This window comes from Motacilla alba, chromosome 20 (genome assembly GCF_015832195.1).
Source record: "Motacilla alba alba isolate MOTALB_02 chromosome 20, Motacilla_alba_V1.0_pri, whole genome shotgun sequence".
NCBI lineage: Eukaryota > Metazoa > Chordata > Aves > Passeriformes > Motacillidae > Motacilla > Motacilla alba.
Genome location: NC_052035.1, coordinates 3,206,315 through 3,225,075, shown reverse-complemented (window position 1 = coordinate 3,225,075; position 18,761 = coordinate 3,206,315). Strand labels below are relative to the sequence as shown.

Sequence of the window (18,761 nt, the reverse complement as noted above, 5' to 3'; positions counted from 1 at the left end):
TTGTGGGTTACTTATTTCAGAGTGCAAACAGAACATAACAGAGCCAGGGCTCCAGCAAGGAGTGCAGAGCGCTCCTCACCGCCCTCATTTGCTTTGGGGTGGGCTGAAACATTTTTGTCCTGTGGTGCTCGTGGCCATGCTGTGACATGTGGCTGGCTGAGGAGCTGGGCTGGAGCCCCGCTGTGGGCAAATGCTGGGCTGGGCTGGCAGCACCCTCACAGGTGCCCAAATCATGGAATCTTTCAGGTTGGAAAAGACCTCCAAGGTCACAAAATCCAGCTTTCCACTGAGTACCACCATGCCCACTAAGCCACCCTGGGACATGCCATCCTGGCACATGCCACACTGGGACATGCCATCCTGGGACATGCCATCCTGGCACATGCCACCCTGGGACATGCCACCCTGGGACATGCCACACCTCTCGTGTTTTGAACTCTTCCAGCCATGGTGACCCAGCTGTGCCCTGGGCAGCCTGCTCCCAGCAGGAGCTCCCAAGCAGAAGTCCTGCTTCCCACCTGGAGCCAAAGGCAAGGTGTTGGCACATCTCCCCCTCTGGCTTTACTCCCCGTGAAGAGTGGGCATCCATCCCAGTCCCCATCCCATGCCCAGGGCTCTTCCCTGCTCCCCTCCACCTGCCCAAGGTGGGGCTGTCAGAAATAAATGCTTTTAAAGGCCTCCCAAGCCAAAGCATGCCATGAATCTGTGGTTAACCCACAGCAGGGCTGGGTGCAGGTGAGAGCCATCACCCTGGGCATCCCACCAGCTCCCTGCCAACACTCCCACTGGAGCAGCACAACCCAAACTCCAAAGGCTCCAAATGGATTTTCCAGCCCAGCCCTGACCTACTTGAAAGTAGCTTTTGCCATCCCAGGGAAGTGGGTAATGGGAGGCTGCAGTGCCTTCAGAACAATTACAGCTCACAGCAGTCCAAATGAAAATGTTTGTTGAAAACAACATGTGCATAATTAAGGCTTAATGAGCCCTTGTCTGTTTGGAATCTGCAATTAGATTTATAATAGAAAATACCAGCAAATGCCAAATAGCTTTAAAAGAAGACGAGATAAAAGATAATTTTGCTGCAAATCTATAGTAATACTGTAATTTAATGAGCTGGAAGGGGTGCAGAGAAAGACTGTAAAAGCTTTGGACAAGTTTGTATTGTGTGTGTTTATCTTATCTGCCCATTTCCCTATCTATAAAGCTGTCAGTCTTGCTTTTAACTGCTTGGAAAAAGGCAGGACTTTGCTAAAATCAGGAAGACTCCCTTTGTTTATTTTTATTTAAGTCATTAATTAGTCAGGCAAAGCTGCTCTTTTCTCTTTCTCATCCACATGCTTTAAACTTCTCGTTAGGGTTAATAATAGTAATAATAATAATAGTCATAATAATATCTTTATTCAATTATTTACAGTGAGGCAGGGGCATAATAATAATAAGAGGTGTTTTTTTCTGCTTAGTTTCATTAATTTTAATGAGTTTTTAACTGTCTTTTTAAGATGTTGACAATTTTCAGCACTAAGGGAGATATTGAACAAGTAAACCTGAGGTCAGCTTGGCTGCAGTAAGCACAGAATACCTTTGGCCCTAATGAACATGTTAGAGGGCAGTAATATCTGGTGGAATGATTAATAAAGGGAACAGAGAGGTAGCAAAAGAAGGAAGAGAAGCTGAAATTAGAAGTGCTTGAGGGAGATGGTTGGGGTTTTTTTTTCATATTTAGTAGTTGAGGTTGGGAATGAAGCTTTAGGTGTGACACGTGGACCAAGGGAACCAAGGCCAGGGCAGTGGGGTGAGGGGGCTGTGACGTGCACACCCCCTGCAAACACAGCTCAGCAGCTCCGTGTGACCAGCCTGACTCAGCACTTGGTGGAACAGGGCCACAGGGATGTGGTGGTGCTGCCTGGGGAGGCAGCTTTCAGATGTGCTCTTATGGCCCGTGGGGAACCCTGCTGAGCCTGAGCTGCTGTAAAGCCCTGCCTCTGCCTGCCTGGGGTCTCCTGCACGGTGTGAAGCTCCAGCCCTGGGGCTGTGTTTGCAGCTGGGCTGGTGCAGCTCCAGCTCAGCCTTGCCAGCAGTGATGGGAGCCTGTGCACACCCCAGGTCTGCACCTGCCCAGCCCTGCTCCTGACCTGCCCACAGAATCACAGGATCAAAGAATGAACCCGCTTGGAAAAGATCTTTGAGATCCTCAAGTCCAACTTATGACCTAACACCTTCTCATCAACTACACTGATGCCTTAGGATTTGAGCTTTTCTATTTTCCATCTATTTGTGACCCTGCAGTTCTTTAGTGTGTAACGCTAAACCCCACACACAGTGGGAGCTGCTGCTTTCCCAGTTTGGGCACACACAACAATTCCTCTCCAGGCCTGGCAGCCAAGGACACCTCACTGCCTCAGGCCCCAGAGATGGAAACAAAAGTGAGTTGTGGGGAGCAAACTTGGGGTAAATGGCTTCATTAGCTGAAGCTGTAATTGGCAGATTAACCCCCAATATCCAAATGGACCAAACTTAGAAGTGTGAAACCACTGACCTGGGGTCCATTTTATGGGTGCAGCCCCTGGGGGGCTTTGTCTGCCCAAAATGTACCTGAAGGCCCTTCAATAAATATAACTGCTTTTTTGCTCTCTTAATTTTGTCTGGCCTCTGTTTTTAGGTAGTCCCAAAAAGGCATCAAAACAGTGGCACTGAGTGCCACATCCAGGCATTTTTTTAAACACATCCAGGGACGGTGACTCCCTGGGCACTCCATGACCTCCCTGGGCACATGATTCCAGTGCCAATCACTCTTTCAGGGGAGAATTTTCCCTGTTGTCCAGCCTAAACCTCCCCTGGTGCAGCTTAAAGCTGTGTCCTCTTGTCCTGTTGCTGTTGCCTGGGAGAAGAGCCTGACCCCAGCTGGCTGCACGCTCCTGTCAGGGAGTTGTAGAGAGTGATGTGGTCTCCCCTGAGCCTCCTTTTCTCCAGGATAAACACCCCCAGCTCCCTCAGCCGCTCCTCACAGGACTTGTGCTCCAGACCCCTCCCCAGCCTTGTTGCCCTTCTCTGGACACGCTCCAGCCCCTCCATGTCCTTCTTAAATTTGGGCACAGCACTCGAGATGCTGCCCTACCAGTGCCCAGCACAGGGCAACAATCCCTGCCCTGCTCCTGCTGGCCACACCATTCCACCCACTGCTTCCCAGGGTTCTGCTCTTCTCAGGGCCATGGAACACATGGCTCCTCTGGATCAGGTTGCCCCATCCAGCCTCACCTTGCAATTTCAGAAACTACCTTCCTGTCATCCTTGTTTTAGGGTTGGGTTTTATCTAGTCTTTAAAGACCTCTCTTTTCATTAGTTTTAATATTTTTGAGTCCAGAATATGTCCAGACATTGTGAAATGGATTGTACTTTGTCAGCACTTTTTTCTTTTTTTTTTCAAGTCATTCCAAGTACCACTGCAAGAGTATATTTGCATACAAAGTGGAGTGCAGAATCACAGAAAGCAGGTTTTTGCTGGTGCCAAATATCTGTGTCTTGGAAACTATTTTCTAAATGACTGGCATGGAAGATCTCTGACTTACTTTTTTGCCCTCCCAACTAGCTGTTTTTGCATAATGTTCCCCATGGTCTTGGAAAATCAATTATTTGTTTCCCTTATGCTTTGCAAGAGAAGAAATCAAACAAGATCTTGAATTTGGTGGGGGAGAGGAAATGTCCTTTTGCTTGGAAAGAGGTTTGGGTTGGAAGGGACTTTAACGCTCATCTCATTCCACTCCCTGTCATGGGCAGGGACACCTTCTATTATCCCAGGTTGCTCCAACCTGGCCTTGGACACTTCCAGGGATCCAGGGGCAGCCACAGCATCTCCTGGCAAGCTGTGCCAGGGCTTCACCATCCTCTGAGTAAAGAATTCCCTTGTAAAGAGAAGGGGCTGTGGGGTGAATTAAAGCTCCTGTTTTTGTCTGTGAATATCAATTGAGTAGCACGTGTGATTTTAGGAATTGTTGGAGTGAGTTAGGAGGTACTTGGGATCCAGGCTGTTCACCTGTGCAGCTGCCAGCAGGGCATTGGGATTGGAAGCAAACTACATGGTCTTAGGAAAGTGCCCAGCATTGAGGCATCCCCTCCTCACTCCTCTGACAGCTCTGTTCCTCACATCATTATTTACTCACCATGCAGACAAGAAAAGACAAATAGAGATTTCCAAACCCGTTCCTGCTCCATGTACGTCAAACCCAGCGTCACCCAGCCACTGCTGCTGCTGGCAGCTGCTGCCTCACTCCCCAGGGAATGGCTTTGATTCCATCCAGGAATTCACCTCAGGTGTGTGGCTGAGCATCACTGCCTGCGCTGCACACTCCCTGGGCAGAGGGAACCAAATTATAGGGTGGGAAAGCTTCCCTGCTTAAGGTTTCTTCATTCCCAGCTGCTGCCTTGCCTCCTGGGCTATTCCAGAGCCATGTGGGCTCTTCCAGCCCCTCTGCAGTGCTTCCTCTGGCCGTTGTTCTGCTGTGGAAATCAGCACCTCCATGAAAGACTCCCAGAGCGGAGCCAGGCTGGTGGCTGCTTCCCAGGCACACAGGTATCAGCTCTATTTTTATCTCAGCCCCGAGGTTTTATCTTGCAGAAAACAATGTTTCTCGGTGCCTTTGACGCTGGCACTGTTCTAGCACAGAGTCTCCGTGGCTTCTTTTAGATCTTTGCGTGTTTTCTGTCTTTCTTGGTTTCCTGTGTATTACAAGTGCTGCTGGAGGAGCAGGCAGTGCAGTTGTTGCTCATTAGCACTTACTGTATTTATTTAACACCCTCCAGGCCAGTGCCAGGATGGTGCTGCATCCCTGTGCTCTTCTCCCTCCCCTCACCAGGCTCCCTCAGCTCTCCCTGCTCACTCAGCTGCTGGCCTGTGAAGGACCAGCTCAGCAAGAGCCTGGTATTTATATTTTTTTGGAGATAAACTCTTTGAGCACCTGTGATAAACAGCTCCAGATGTGGTTGTTGTTTGGTTTTGAGAAGGAAGTGATGTACATGCCTGAGCCTTGCAGCAGCAGCGCTGCAAATCAAACAGCATTGAGCTGGTCAGCAGCGGGCTGGGGAGCTCCTGGCTGAGAGCAGTGGGTGCTGCCCACCCTCCCAGCAGCCTGATTTCAGTATCTATGCCCAGACTTGGAGAGAAATCTGAAAGGATTTGGGTTTTGGCTGTAGCTCTGGTGAGCTCTCAGTGCCACGGAAAAGGATGGAGATGTGCTGAGCACCCCTTGCACCAGGGCAGCTCAATGCACCAGCTCTCCCCAGCAGCATTATTACACCAGGCTAAAAGCTAAACACAATCATCTGAACACAGTCAAAATGTATTAGATCAACATCTGCCCTCAGGAGCAAAACCTGCTCAGCTGAAACCCCAACCCCTCCTCCATGCACCGCGAGGTGCAACCGTGAGTGACTTTGGCCTTTAAATTAATCACCTTTCTCTGAGCATCCTTCTCCTCAGAGCAGCTGGGAGAAGAAGAGGAGGCTGGATGGATGGAGGATTGGCTGCTCTGTGCTGCTTTCACTTCTTTTTGGAGTCGCACGAGAAAGGGTTAAGCAGAATTTTGATCTCTGCAATATTTTCATGCTTATACATTCTGTTTCTCATTTCCATGACAAAGATGGTAGGAAGAGCAGAATAAGGTACAGAATTTGCAGAGCAATTTTAAGACTGTAATGAGAACAGAAAATAGTAGGGGGAGAAGAATTGTAATTAGAATATGAAATGGGAAAAAAAAATTAATCTATTTCCATGTCAGTCTTGAGACTAAATTCTGCTGCTCCCTGTAGCTCTCAGTGGACGGGCTTTTTTGTGTGTGTATGTGAAGAGCTTGAGCTCCTCTGCAGGCTCTGAAAGATCCAGGTAAATGAGTTTAAGGCCTCATCCCCCCCCCAAATAATGTAATAACAATAATATTGTGTGCAGTGTTGACAGAAAGCCAGCCAGTCTCTTAGATAAATGAATGCTGTCACTCGAATAGTGGTGGCATTTCAGGAGAATAAAAGGGGATGCGGGAGATGCTTTTGGGGTGGAAGTCTGTGTAAGTATCACATGATCATGGATCACAGAAGCCCCCAAACAACAATTATTGCCAGTCCTGAGGGACATCTGTGTGTCCTGAGCCCCCCAGGCAAAGCTGGGCCACCCACATGGGGCTGTGCAGTGCCTGGTCCAGCTGAGTTTTGAGTATCTCCAGAGATGGAGGTCCCACAATGTTATTTGATCACCCACATGCTAAAAAATAGATTATATCTGCCCACAGCTCCCAGGAGCCCACAATCAGGCTTTTGGTTTAGGTTTTCAGTCCAGTATGAAGAACTTCTCTGGAAGGGTTTCATTTCACTTGCTAATAATCTCTCTCAGTGTCTGTCTCCTTGATTTTAGGCTGTTAGAACCCTGCTCTCATTCAATTTTTCAAATACATCTTCATTGAGTCCGTCCAATACCCTTCTATCCCTTCATCACCCCTTTTTCCTCATCCACGTGTGCATCCCACACCTTGGATCCTCCTTGCAGTTGCCCTCTCTCCTTCTAACATGGTGAAATAATATTTGGTCCTTCCCTCTTGCTCTTTTCCTGATTGTTTCTAAAACCTGAATGGCATTTTTGGCAGCTGCTGAGGACAGGAAAAAAATTGGAAGTGAACTCTCTAGAAAAGTTTCTCTTCTGGACAGCAACATCAATTTTAAGGCTCGTTGTCCTGTCTGTCGTTGAGATTGCTTTTCTTCAGTGCATTACTTTGCATTTATTGACATTAAATTTAATCTTCCATTTCCTCAGTGCCACTTAGCACAGCGAGAGTCCTAATGCAAAGCTATTCAAAGTCGCTTTTAGTTTTGGCTGGCCTGAATAATTTCTGTCTCAATAATAAACTGAGCCCTTCCAGATCAGTTATATGATGAGCTGGAGGAATTTTAGTGCAGATGGATCACGGACCATGATCTTCTGCTTGCTAAAACCTACTGAGTGTCTTGCTGTGAGTAAGAGAACCTTCCCCTGGGTCCCATGACATGTTGGGTTTTGGGGCTTAGAGCTGGTTTTTGAGGAGCCTTGTGAGAATTTCAGCCAGAGAGATCAGTTCATCTTTCCTAGGGGCTTGCTGACCTTTCATCACGCTCTAAGTGGGCTGTGAGGCACAAGGTGCCTCCTCTTGGCTCCCTCTGGGTCTCCTTGGGGTGTGTTGGAGTGTGATGGGTTCACACTGAGGGGGTTGGACATGCTGGTTTGGAACCTTCCTCCTCCCACTCCTCTTTGTTTGGGCACAGAGACAGAAGGTCAGGCATTTAAAATCACTGAATCATTTAGGCTGGGAAAGAACTCTGGGATTGTTGGGCCCAAGCAGTGACCCAGCACTGCCAAGGCCACCTCTAACCCATGTCCCCAAGTGTCACATCCACGTGCCTTTTAAATCCCTCCAAAGAGGGTGGCTCCACCATGCCCTGGGCAGCTGTGGCTCAGCTGGACAACCTTTTCAGTTAAGGAACCTTGCCTAATCTCCAAACTAAACCACACCTTGAGGCTGTTCCCTCTCCTCCTGTCCCTGTTCCCTGGGAGCAGAGCCCGACCCCCCCGGCTGTCCCCTCCTGTCAGGAGCTGTGCAGAGCCACAAGGTCCCCCTGAGCCTCCTTTTCTCCAGGCTGAGCCCCTTTCCAGCTCCCTCAGCCTCTCCTGGTGCTCCATTCCCTTCCCCAAGCTCTATTCCCTTCCCTGGACGTGCTCCAGCCCCTCAAGGTCTATGTTGTCATGATGGTCCCAAAGTTCCCTCACATTGTTTTAGAGCAAGTGGGTGAATGTCACTTGGCCATGGGGGTTCCTTAGGATTTCCTCAGTTGGTTTTATGTTTTCCTTCTGGCCATCCCAGTGTGAGAGCTTCTCAGATGGGTCTTTCCAAGGGAGATGCCCCAGTTTAGGAATTTCTGAATACTCACTCCATCAGTGTCCAGGCTGGTGCAGGTCATTCCTTTCTTTCCCACCTGGCTGTAGTTTCTTGACAGCCTCTACCATACCTTGGCCCCACCAGCCCTGCAGGTTTCCTCCTCCTGGCGTATTTGAGGAAAAAAACCCTACCAGGCTTTTATCCTTCTTGTAAACTGTTCTTAAAACAAACAAATCAACCAAACAAACCCCTTTTTGCTGTAAAGCTTTAAGCCTCAATATTTCAACTGTATCAAGCTGGATTTCCCCTGGGATAATGTGTGAGAATATTCAGTGTTTGTAGGAAAGCCAGCCCCTCAAAGCCCCGGTGGCTCCTGTGGATGCTGGGTTTGTGTTGTGCCTCTGACACCTGCTGTGGGGTCGTGCTCCCTGTTAATGCCATTTGTCCCCAAACAAATCTCAGCGCAGGGCCGGGCTGGCTGGGGTGGACAGGCTGACTTCCCCTTCAGGGCACTCCTGGGGGGAGAGTAAATCTCCTGCTGAACTCCTGACCCTCCCTGACAGGATCAGCCCAGGGGCTACCCAAGCATTTCACACACAAATAAATAATGCTAAGTAGATCACTCCGGGCCAGAGGTTGTGTAAAGACCTTAATGGGGGAACTGCAGTTAAAGAGATTAAGCTAACCTCAGCCGTGTATTCCCTGAAGAGGTGGGATGCTAAATTACTCCTGCAGGAATCTGCAGTGGCAGCTCAGCCAGCGCTGGCAGGGGCAGGGCTGAGGTGAGGATTTCCCATCCCAGAGATGTGTACAGAGAGCATCCTTGTCATAGTTGAGAGGGAGACAATACAAAACAACACTCCATTTTCAGAAGGCTTCAAACCTGGTTTTATTTTAGCATGCCTGCTTTTTGTACATTCTTACAAAACTCCTAAGCTTACACTTTACTCATTGGCCACAAGAGAAAAAGTGCTCATTGGAACAGGCAGTTGCAGGTTTCTCTTATTTATCCTTCTTTCTTTCTTGGTCTCTCTGTCAACAACCTTGGTCAAAAAATTTTTCAGAGGTAAACATGGATCTTCTCATCAAACTTGTCTCTGGCTCACAGAAGTCACTGTAAAACCTCTTCCACAGATCCTGAGCCTGGTGTGCAGGAGCAGCATCGTGGGGATGCCGGGCTGAAAGCACCATGGCCAAAGTGCACTTACAGCAGGATGTGCCACTCAAATAATACTGATAAAAATGAATTGCTGATAAAACCATTCCTGTAACACTTTCTAAAGAGTTATGTTTCCCCATAGTGGGAATGGTGCCATTGGAAGCAGCTGGGTGAAGCCCAGCAAAACACGGGCTGCAATTTCTTTAATTTTCTTTTTTTTTTTTCAATGACGTGTATTAAATACAAATTTAATGTGTTACATGAGTTTTCTTGGGTCCTAACTTTCACTCACTAAAAACCTAAAAGCATTCCTTGCATGGCATTACTTTGGGTCTTATGCCTCAGGTTTTAGCTTTTATATTTTTCAGATCCTTGCTGCTTTGGTGTGTGGGTCTGGGCTTCATGTGAGGGGATGGTGAGCTCTCTGCACAGAGCAGGGAGACAAAACAATTCCTGCTCCAGCTGGGCACCAAGGACAAATGATCCAAAGCTCAGCCCAGGAGCACAAACTCCGTGGGCTGAGAGAGAAAAACAAGCAGGATGGGAGTGCCTGGGCTGGAGCTGGAATGGGACAATGAACTGCAAGGTGCAAATGGAGCAGAACTGATCCAAGGGAGAGACCCCGGGAGCGCTCGTGCATTTTGGGACCATTTTGGTTCATCTTGGGTGCAGCCCTGGCTGGGCTCTTGTGCTGCCCAAGGTGGATCCATGGAGGCCTTTGAATAAATCCCTGCTTTATTCTTTAGCTCTGTCTGGTCTCTGTTCTAGGTCATCAGGTCACTCTGTCTTGGTGCTGGTGGTAGCTGAGCTGTAGCTTGCTGGGAAACAAACCCAGATGCATTCCAGGAATCTGCAGTGAAATGTGGCACCCCAGTGCACCCAGTTTGGAAATGAGGTTGTCATGAGAGGGAACCCACTGCCCATCTCCTGTGTCCTGCTACAGGGAGGCAAACCAGAGGCACGTGTTAATAGCTCCAAGCAGTAGAAACCACTGGAGGCATCCAATTTGTTCTTAACTGGTCGTTTAGTAGCTCCTTGATGGCGATGGCTCTTAATTACTGCTGGATTTGTATCAACAGGCCGCATTTTCAAGCTCTAGGACCTCAGTGGACTTGCAGTTAAGGTGCTCCGGTCTAGTATAGCCAAAAATGAGTGCCAAAATTCAGGTGAGACTCCTCCAAGGAAAAAACCCAAACCAAAAAAAAACCACCAAATCCACGACACATAAAATAAAATTAAATAAAAAGTTTGGAAGGCTTTTGAGATCTTGCAGGTATCCCAGAAGGTATTACTGGTATGAATTTTGCCCACATACTCTGGTCTAGTGAAAGGTGGTCCTGCCCATGTCAGGGGAGTTGAACTGGGTGATGTTTAGGGTCCCTTCCAACCCAAACCAATCTTTGATTCCACTTTTTCATACAAAGCTGAAGTTTCCATCTCAGTTCATGGTTCCCACAAAATTAAAAGGATGTGATGAGATTCATAATAAAATTGTACAAGCTGGCAGTGCCATCCAGGAAAAAGTAACACCTTCTTGGAATCTTGGCAGGAGGTTGTGTTTCTTTCCACTGGGCCCTTCCCAGTTAGCAAACATTTGTTCTCCCTGTTTGCACAGAGCTGGAGATCCCACAGCTGCTGCACTTTGGGGTCTGTCCCAGCCTGCTGCCTGCATTTGTTTTTCCTTTTCATATTCATCTGGCTAACACGAGACCCCTGTGACCTCTGGGCACATTTACAGGTTTGAAAATAATGCTGTGGTGCAAAAATAACAAACCAAAATGAGTCTAGAAAAGCAATAAAAATTTTAAAAGTGCCTTGTACGACAACATCTGAATTGAGCTCCGTGTATGGGCTGATAGAGCAGTGCCAGCTGCAGCTCCCCTGCAGCTATAGGAAAAGAATTATATTTTTAATTAAATTCTCCATGAAAAACTGAATTTCAGAGAGTGTTTTCTCACACTTCACTCTTTTGCTTGGACCCAAAATACTCAGTAGATTGTCCCATGGAGGGGTGCAGTTGTGGCTTGCTCTCCATCACCCTGATGTCTTTGGAGCTCCCTCTCTGAACGGGGCTGGCAGCATCCCTGTCCTTGTGCACCAGTGCCAGGCAAAGCCACCTCCTGTGGCACGAGATGGAATCCTGCCTGGCCTTGGGGCTGGAGCTCTTGTCACCTGCAGACCAAGGCAGTTCAGTGGTGTCCATTTGACTTTGTTGTCAGATTTGGTGGAATTTGGGGCACTTTCACCCTTTCACTTTCCCCTTTTTCTTCCCCTTCCCTTTTTATTTCCCTTCTCTTTCCCCTTCCCTCCCTGGCTTCGTGCTCATTCCATGCAGGAGACAATCAGCCACAGCCACTGATTTGTTTAATGGGCTGCTGCTATTAACCAAAGAATAATCAAATGAACTAGTTGCAACCGAGCAAAAGTGATGAAGTGATTAAGACAACTGCACAAGAGGATGTTTCTTTTGAATTAGGACTTGAAACTGATCCCTGCCACATCACTCAGTGCAGGCTGGGTTTTGGGGTAAGGGGGGTGATGAATGGCTGTATGCAGCTTTGGAACAGGAGCTGGAGTGAAGGAAAAAAGGGAGGAGACATTTATAACCGAGGGGAAATATTAAAATTTCTGTTTCTGTCATAAATCTACCTGTTATGATGGGGTTGATTGTTTTGAAGTGCATTCTGTAGCAAAACAATAATGAGAAGAGGGAGAGAACATTACTTATCTGCTCTACCTGGCTGCTGCATAACTGGCAAACATCTAATTGAAAAAATATCCTGATGGGAGAATTTCTAATAAATTTGTCTGCACCTTCACAGCCTGGAGGAGAGGGAAAAAAATCCAATCAGCAATGGGGAAATTCCAAAGTTTCCATTGCATTTTGAGTCTTGATTTTCAGGCTCGCTGCTCAGCCTGGAAATCAGAGAAACAGTAATTTTGAAGGCAGGATTCATTACAGTTGTTATGAAGGCATCAAGGGGGAGAAGGAATTGTGGAATGGAGATAGGGGAACAGTAGAAAGCCATAAAAAAATACATTCTGACAAACAGAAGGATATGGGGACAGGGGAGGGTTTGCCCTGCTCTGGGCCTCCCCGCTGAAGGATACTTTTGGTTTGCTGAATGTAAGGTAATTTCAAGGCAATTTTTTTCCCTTGAGGAAAAGGTGGTGGCCAGGTGTGGGTCAGTGTCTTCTTGTGGGAAACAAGGGATAGAATGAGAGGAATCAGCCTCACATGCAGCAGGGCAGGTTTAGATTGGGTATTAGGGAACATTTCTTCACTGGAACGGTGGCCAGGTGCTGGAACAGGTAGCCCAGGGCAGTGGTGAAGTTACCATCCCTGGAGGGATCTGAGAGGTGGTGTGGCACCTGGGGACATCATTGAGTGGTGGCCTTGGCAGTGCTGGGAGAATGCTGCACTCAGTGATCCTAGAGGGCTCTTCCAACCCTAGAGATTCTGTGATTCTCCACCAACCTCTGGCACCTCTGCTGCCAGCCCAGGTGTGTCTGCTGGGGTTGGTGGGGCTGTCAGAGGGTATTTAGGTGGGGTCAGAGGGTATTTAGGCTGTGGAGCTGGTTGGATCTGTGTTTCTGGAAGCTCCAGCTGCCAGGAGCTGGCTGTGCCAGTGACCATCTGACAGGTGGAGGGAAATCCAGGTTAAAGTGGGTGGTGTCCAGATGCCTTCTGTGGAAGTTCTTTGTCCCAGTGCTAACTGCATCCCACAGCTCCTGCCTCACTGGTGGCTCTCACAGAATCCAGCAATTGCACAGGAATCCTCTCCCACCTGCTGCAGCTGCTGCTGGTATTAATGAATGCCACAATACCTGCTCCAGTTTTACAGCTTTTAATTGGTTTGCTGTGCCAGAGGACAGTTTGGCAATTAGAGGGTGTCTGAGGCCAAGCAGAGCCATGTTACTCCCACTTGGCTTTACTAACTCTGCTGACTTTAATAGCTAATCCTGTAGCACTCTGAGAAATGGAAGCGTAATTAATTGTCTAGGCTGAAAATCTTCACCTGGTTTTATTTAGATTTTGCTTTTATTGCTCTTAATATGGCCAATTTCTGTTAAGGCATAACTGGAATCAGCTTCATATCAGAGAGTGAGAGGACAGGTGAGGGGTGAATGATCTCCAGTTCATCATCCTGCTGGTAAGGGCAGGAGGGTTGGCTCTTCCCCTTGTTAAGTGCAAGGTGTCACTCACAGCTGGTTCCTCCATCCTCGTCTCAGGAGTGTTTTATGGCACAGCCCGTTTTTATTGCCATAATTAATTTGTGAACTCAGCCTTGAGGTCTGCCCCAGCCGTACTTGGAGCCAGAGACAATCCTGGAGGGCTTTTTTTCCTTCCTTTGGAATCTGAGTGAGTGAAAAGCTCCCGTTGTAGCTAATTAGTGAGAAGAGTTGTAGTTCTCCATGGCCTGATAAGTGGATTAGCAGCTGGGAATCGGGTGTGTGCTGGAGCTGGGGGACGCAGGAGGATGGGCTGGGCTCGGGCTGCCCGGCCCAGCCGTGGAGCAGAGTCCTGGCAGAGCAGGCAGGAGGACAGGAGAGGAGAGGATGGATGTGTCAGGCTGGGCACAGACTTCTCCTGAATGCTCCATGTCATGGTTGAGACAGAGACAATGAAAAGCAACACACTCCATTTTCAGAAGGCTTCAAACCTGGTTTTATTTTAGCATGCATGCTTTTTATACGTTCTTACAAAACTCCTAAGTTTACACTTTATTCGTTGGTCACAAGAGACAAAGTGCTCACTGGATCAGGCAGTTGCAGGTTTCTCTTTTTTATCCTTCTTTCTTTCTTGGTCTCTCTGTCATCGACTTTGGTATCAAAAATTCTTTTGGGGGTAAACATGGATCCTCTTATCAAACTTCTCTCTGGCTCACAGAAGTCACTGTAAAACCTCTTCCACAGCTCCAGAGTGATTCTGCATTGCTGCAGGAGCTTTGCTTTGGTGTAGAGGTCTGTAAGAGGACTGAATGGGACCTGCCCAAGTCTGGACATTTCCATTGATGGAAGTGTGCTTTTTATATCAGATTGATGGTCTAGCAGGAATTTCAGCAACAGCTTCTTTTGGGTGATCTTTGCTGAAGGGTGCATCAGTGGGTTCTCACATTTGAATTATTTCTTTGAATTGGAGCAATTCATTCCTTATTTCACTGAAAAAATCCCATATCCATGCTATGTTAGCACATCCCATTGCAATAACCGGGCTGAAGATGTGCTCATACCCTCTCAAAAGTGTTCAAACAGCAGCTCAGGGTTTTCCTCTGGGAATTCTGGCTCTTGATGTGAAGAGCCAGGCAGACATTTGGGATGCACAGCAGCATGGTGTGCAGATGGCATTTTATTAACTCTTTCTTTTGCCTTTCTAGTTTGATGGGGAGAACATGTACGTGGGGATGAACGACAACGCCCAGGACTTTCTATCGGCCAATCAGGTAAGTGTTGTTTTGCTGGGGTGAGATTTTTAGGGGACTAAAGCACAAATTCTAGGAGCTGTCTGTGAGTCTGCCCTCCTGGGACATCAGGAGTGTCCACAGAGGAGGTCAGAGCCCAGCTGCTGCCGAGGAACAGATGCAGCCCTTGGTGGAGGGATTGGGATGCCCTTCCCTCCTGGTGCTGCTGCCTGCCACTGGAGCCTGGCTCTGCTGAAAAGCTTTGCTGAAAAGCTTTGCCTCAGCATTCCTCACTCAAAATGAAGGTGCATTTGGTGTTTCTGGACACAGTGAAGTTTCCAAGTATTGTGTGCAGTTCAGATGTCTCCTTCCCTCATGTGGAGTATTTCCTGTAGCTAAATAGATTAACAGGGGAGAAAAAGGAATCAAAGGGTTCCTGTTTTGGAGCTAGAAACCCACGTGTGGGGGACCAGAATAGAAGTGTCCATGTCTTGCAGGTGCCTGAGCCCTCTCTGGGCTTGGATACACATGGAAAAAACCTGGAGTGGGGTCCTAAACCTGTGTATGGGTTGGAACATGATCTTCAAGGTGATCTTCCAGCCCAGTTCTGTGATTCTGTAAAGATAAGCCCATATTTAGGTCCTGCTGGGACAGGAGGACTTCAGCACATGCTTTTCTATCCCCCTGACGTGGAGATGAGAGCTGGTGTCCTGTGCACCCCTCCGGGGTGGCCTGGCATGGTTAGAGGTGCTACACCCTCAGCACAAAGCACCTCATCACATGCAGCCTTGGGAGGGAAGGTGGCAGTTCCCTGCTGACACATTCCAGAATCCTATTTTTGGTTGTGTTGGGCTGTTTTGTTGACCACAGACCCAGCCCCACAGAGTGCCTGGGGTTTGGGACATCACTGTGGATTACATGCAGGGTGCTCCAATGGCAGCAGGGGTTAAACTCTGTCCATATTACACTGGGAATGGGATGAAATCCTGCAGTTTGCCTCCTTGGAGCAGGGCAGTGCCTTGGCTCATGGCTCAGGAGAGTTGTTCCTGCCCTGGCTCTGGCAGCTGGCACTGGAAGCTGTCCCCACTGTGGCGTGGGGAGAGGCTGTTCTTGCGTGAGGAGGAATTCCAGGGTGGGGAAGGAACAGCAAACTTTGTGTTGCTGAATGATTCAGCAGAAACAAATATGTGTTCAACCAACAACGATGTGGGGGTGATCATTAGAGCCAGGAATTGCCAGAGGGAAAGAATGGGGTGATCCCTGAATGCCCCATCCAGGGGTCAGCCCTGTCCCCCCAGCTGTGCAGAGCCACATGTTGTGGATGATCACAGGGCAGTTGTTGTAGACACTTTGCCTTTAAAACCTCCCAAGGGACAAGGATTTCACTGGGAAGGGCTGGCAGTGCTGGCACAGGGAGCAGTCCCAGTCTCTGGCCACAATGTGCCTGCAGGACCAGGCTGGATGGGGGCAGAGCCCTGGCCAGCATGAACCATTGGTGATTCCTGCTTAGCACCTATCTCATCCCGTTTCCCTCAAGGGTGGGCATGAGAGGGAGGTCAGCAGGGGTGCTGTGGGGCTGGGAATGGTTTGCTGCCCCTCAAGGAGGAGGGTTGGCTCCCAAAGGAAAGCAGGGATTACCATGTGGTGGAGGAGTCATGTCTTGAGTTTGATCCTGGAGAAGGATCAACCAAACCAGCTTAGATCCCTGTAACCTGGGCAAGAGGAGTTCACCCTTCATTTGCTCTCTGTTTAATTGCTATTTCCCATTTTGGAGTAGCAGCTAAGGGTGGAGAGGGAGGAAAGGTCTTTCCCTTGGCAGAGGAGGGCAGGAGCCCGCACTGCAGGGATGGCTTGGTGCACAGGGGCTGTGCTGCTCTTTCTCCACCAGCAAAAGCACTACAGGGAGTAACACGGAAAATAAATGGGGGTGTTTGCCTGGTTTGCCATCCCCAGTCCCCTCCCTGGGCTGGTGTGGGACAGTCAGAGGGGAGCTGGGAGTACAAGGGTGCAGGGGGCACCTGGGCTCTGTGGGAGGCTGCAGTGACCCCCCATAACCTCATCTGGGGTGGCAGGAGTGTAACTGGGAAGGAAGGTGAGGATCCCAGTTCATGTCCTGCAGGGATGTGGGTTCACACCCAGCATGAGCTTTGGCCAAGGAGGATGAGGAGCAGCTTCCTCCTCACCCTCCTTAGTGCACCATCTCCCTTTATTTACCTGCACATCAGCACTTGTTTACTGGTTTTACAGCCCCAGCCATGACTTCAGCACTAATGACACAACTCTGCTATTTAAATGGGGGTTCCAGATGGTTTTTATTGTTTGCTAAACCTGTTGTAACCTGAAGGAGTACATTAAACAGCAGGAGGGGGGGTTTCACAATCTCACCTCAGAGGTTGCTGAACCACCAGATTCCTTTACAGCCCATGTGAGACACCCAACAGCCCTTGGGTTCCTTCAAGACAAGGCAAATTGTACACACTCAGGGCTGGAATCATCACACTGCAGTAGATGAGCCTGGTGAGTTGGGGTTTTTCTCCATCATGATCCTGCAGCTCCCTGACAGCAGTTTTGTCTCAGCCCTTATCTGGTTTTTGATCCTAAGGAAGTTCTGTTCAGCCCAGGGGAGAAGGCTCCAGGGAGAGCTCAGAGCCCTTCCAGGGCCTGAAGAAGCTCCAGAAGAGCTGGAGAGGGACTGGGGACAAGGGAATGGAGGGATGAGATACAGGGAATGGCTTCCACTGCCACAGGGCAGGGATGGATGGGATATTGGGAAGGGATTGTCCCCTGTGAGAATGGGCAGGCCCTGGCACAGGGTGCCCAGAGCAGCTGGGGCTGCCCCTGGATCCCTGGCAGTGCCCAAGGCCAGGCTGGACAGGGCTTGGAGCAGCCTGGGACAGTGCAAGATGTCCCTGCCAATGGCAGGGGTGGAATGAGATGAGATTTAAGGTCCCTTCCAACCCAAACTTTTCTGGCTTTCTGCAGTTTCTCATGGCAAGAGTGTGGCAAAGCCAGGATCAGGGTCCTCCTGCCTCTCCTTCATTGTTCCACGTCTAGTTGCTAGCTTGAGGGGAAGGAGAAACAAAACCCCACACCAAAGCCCATGTAAAACCCCCACAAAACACCATCCAAAACATATGGAAGCCAGGTGCCCTCTTCCTTCCCCTGATCTTCCTTGTTGGGATGTCTTTTGTGCCACGGCTGCAGCTCTTGTCATCCCAGAGGGGTTGGACTCGGCTGAGGACAAAATGCAGAAATAAAGGAGCCTAAAACATAATGAGAGCACTGACAGCTCACACCAGCACAACCTGCTTGGGGAAAATAATTCCTCTTGTTCCATCAAATAGGAGGGACATTTGACCCCAGAAGTGAGTCAAATGTGAAATGTAATTCAACCTCCAGCAGAGGCCAGGGTATAAATGCAAGCTGACATCTGATCAAACCATCATGGACATTTGACCCCCGAGATGAGTGAGGTATCTCTTGTGTCTTGTGGAGTCAGCAGAGCATCATTCCTCACCCCTGTCAATTTTCCTTCTTTCTTTCCCATCCCCCCTCTCCCAACAAAGGCAAGGAATTAAGTAACGTGAAAAATCCCAAGGAATACACAGATATGAAGTGCTCTGAAAGATCAGTAAAAATGAAACAGTGCTGGTAAAAGAAATAAAAACACCTGCAAAATCAGTGGGAAAGATATTTATTAAGGTCTTTGTGATAAGGAGAGTAGCACCATGAAAGGGAAAGGTTGAGGAATGAGGTTGGTTTTATTTGGCATCAAGATTTTGCACTTGCAGGCAGAGTCCGTGGGTGCTTTAAAAACATGGATTAACTCTGCCTGGGAATCCCTGTGAGAAGGTATCATCATCCCATGTGCTGGGTGAAGAAATGCAGGAGTTGCCTTGTCAGGGAGCTGGGGCTGATGTGATGAGGTTGTGGGGACTGCCAGGCCCTGGCATTGCCTTGGGGACCACTGTCCCCTGGTTTTGGGATGTGACTGTGTACCTGGTCAGTGCAGGGACACTATGGAAAGCCTTACAGGGGGTGTTTGCTCCTTTCCCCTCCTTCCATGATCATCTCTGGCTGCTAGCAGGGCAACAGGCAGCTTAAAGGAGGAAAGAGCTGATTATTTATCACTGGACAGTTTGGATCCTATGCTCTGCCTAATCCCAGGAGATTTCAGTGCATGGCTTATTCCAGCTGAGCAACCAGCCCGTTGTTGTTTGTCCCAACAAGTTAATTTGTGTGACTCGTTGTGGAAAGGCTGTTCAACACCACTGTGGTTTGTTCAGGCCAGGGAGACTGCATAAGCAGCTC

At 48.8% G+C, this 18,761-nt stretch overlaps 1 protein-coding gene across 1 annotated transcript in view; it reads left to right on the top strand.

Annotated features, from left to right (window-relative positions):
- The window catches only part of TOX2 (TOX high mobility group box family member 2), a 153,981-nt gene that overhangs the window by 48,076 nt on the left and 87,144 nt on the right, over positions 1-18,761 (top strand). Inside the window, exon 2 of the mRNA XM_038158573.1 lies at positions 14,427-14,492. Within this exon, the coding sequence (XP_038014501.1) occupies positions 14,427-14,492 (66 nt within the window). The remainder of the gene's footprint in view (positions 1-14,426; positions 14,493-18,761) is intronic.